Here is a 1,209-nt window from a genome sequence, read left to right on the forward strand (position 1 = left end):
CCTCCCCGAGGGGGCGCGGGGGGTGTTAATTAGCCCTGTTAATTGCCCCCAGGTCCCCCTCCCCCGAGCCCATCTACAACAGCGAGGGGAAGCGCCTGAACACGCGCGAGTTCCGGACGCGCAAGAAGCTGGAGGAGGAAAGACACACCCTGATCACTGAGATGGTGGCTCTGAACCCCGACTTCAAACCCCCTGCCGACTACAAGTGAGCGCCTGCCCCTTTTTGGGCCAAATTCCGGCTGTTTTGGGGCTTTCCTGCTCTTCTCACTGGTGTGTGTTTCTCCCCAGGCCGCCGGCCACCAGGGTGAGCGACAAGGTGATGATCCCGCAGGACGAGTACCCCGAGATCAACTTTGTGGGGCTCCTCATCGGACCCAGGTGGGGCTGCACCCCCCCCGGGCACCCCCTCATTTGGGGAGGGGGCTCCTAACGACCTCAGGCTGCTAATGAGCCCGGGGGCTTAATGAGTCTAAGGCACCCGGCCCCTAATAAAGCTGGGGGTTTGTTTAGTTTGCCTGTGGGTTTGGGGTGGGGGGTACAGGGCAGTTTAGGGGGTTACACCCCCTCTTCAGTGTCACCCCAGTAATTAGGGGAGCTCTTAACGATGCTGAGTGCTTAATGACATAGGGCTTTTAATGAGGCTGGGCTGTTAATGAGGCCAGGCCCCTAATGAAGCTAGGGTGCTGCTGTCTCTGCCTGCAGGTGCCCCAGTGAGTTTTTGGTGGGGATCTCCCCCCATTTTGAACCCCTCACTCTAATTTCCCCCCTGTCATCCCCTAATGGGCTGTTAATGAGGCTGGGCCCTAATGAAACTGGGGGTTTGCTCACCTTGCCTGTGGGGCTGGGGTGGGGGGTACAGGGCAGTTTAGGGGGTGACACCCCCATGATTAGGGGGGGTCTCTTAACGATGCTGAGCGCTTAATGACATAGGGCTTTTAATGAGGCTGGGCTGTTAACGAGGCCAGACCTCTAACGAAGCCGTGGCGCCGCCGGGTCCCCCTCTCCCCTGGGGCGGGTTTTAGGGGGCCATGTGCCCCCCACCAAAGGGAGCTGTGCCCCCCACCCCAGGGGGAACACGCTGAAGAACATCGAGAAGGAGTGCAACGCCAAGATCATGATCCGCGGGAAGGGCTCGGTGAAGGAGGGGAAGGTGGGCAGGAAGGACGGGCAGATGCTGCCGGGGGAGGACGAGGCCCCGGACGCCCCGGG

The 1,209-nt window shown here is 60.8% G+C and overlaps 1 protein-coding gene across 1 annotated transcript in view; it reads left to right on the forward strand.

Annotated features, from left to right (window-relative positions):
* The window catches only part of SF1 (splicing factor 1), a gene marked incomplete at both ends in the record, with an annotated part of 6,356 nt that overhangs the window by 3,709 nt on the left and 1,438 nt on the right, over positions 1 to 1,209 (forward strand). Inside the window, 3 exons of the mRNA XM_010004492.1 lie at positions 53 to 205; positions 289 to 378; positions 1,069 to 1,192. Of these exons, the coding sequence (XP_010002794.1) occupies positions 53 to 205; positions 289 to 378; positions 1,069 to 1,192 (367 nt within the window). The remainder of the gene's footprint in view (positions 1 to 52; positions 206 to 288; positions 379 to 1,068; positions 1,193 to 1,209) is intronic.

Source organism: Chaetura pelagica, unplaced genomic scaffold (genome assembly GCF_000747805.2).
Source record: "Chaetura pelagica isolate M959 unplaced genomic scaffold, ChaPel_1.0 scaffold1729, whole genome shotgun sequence".
Classification (NCBI taxonomy): Eukaryota; Metazoa; Chordata; class Aves; order Apodiformes; family Apodidae; genus Chaetura; species Chaetura pelagica.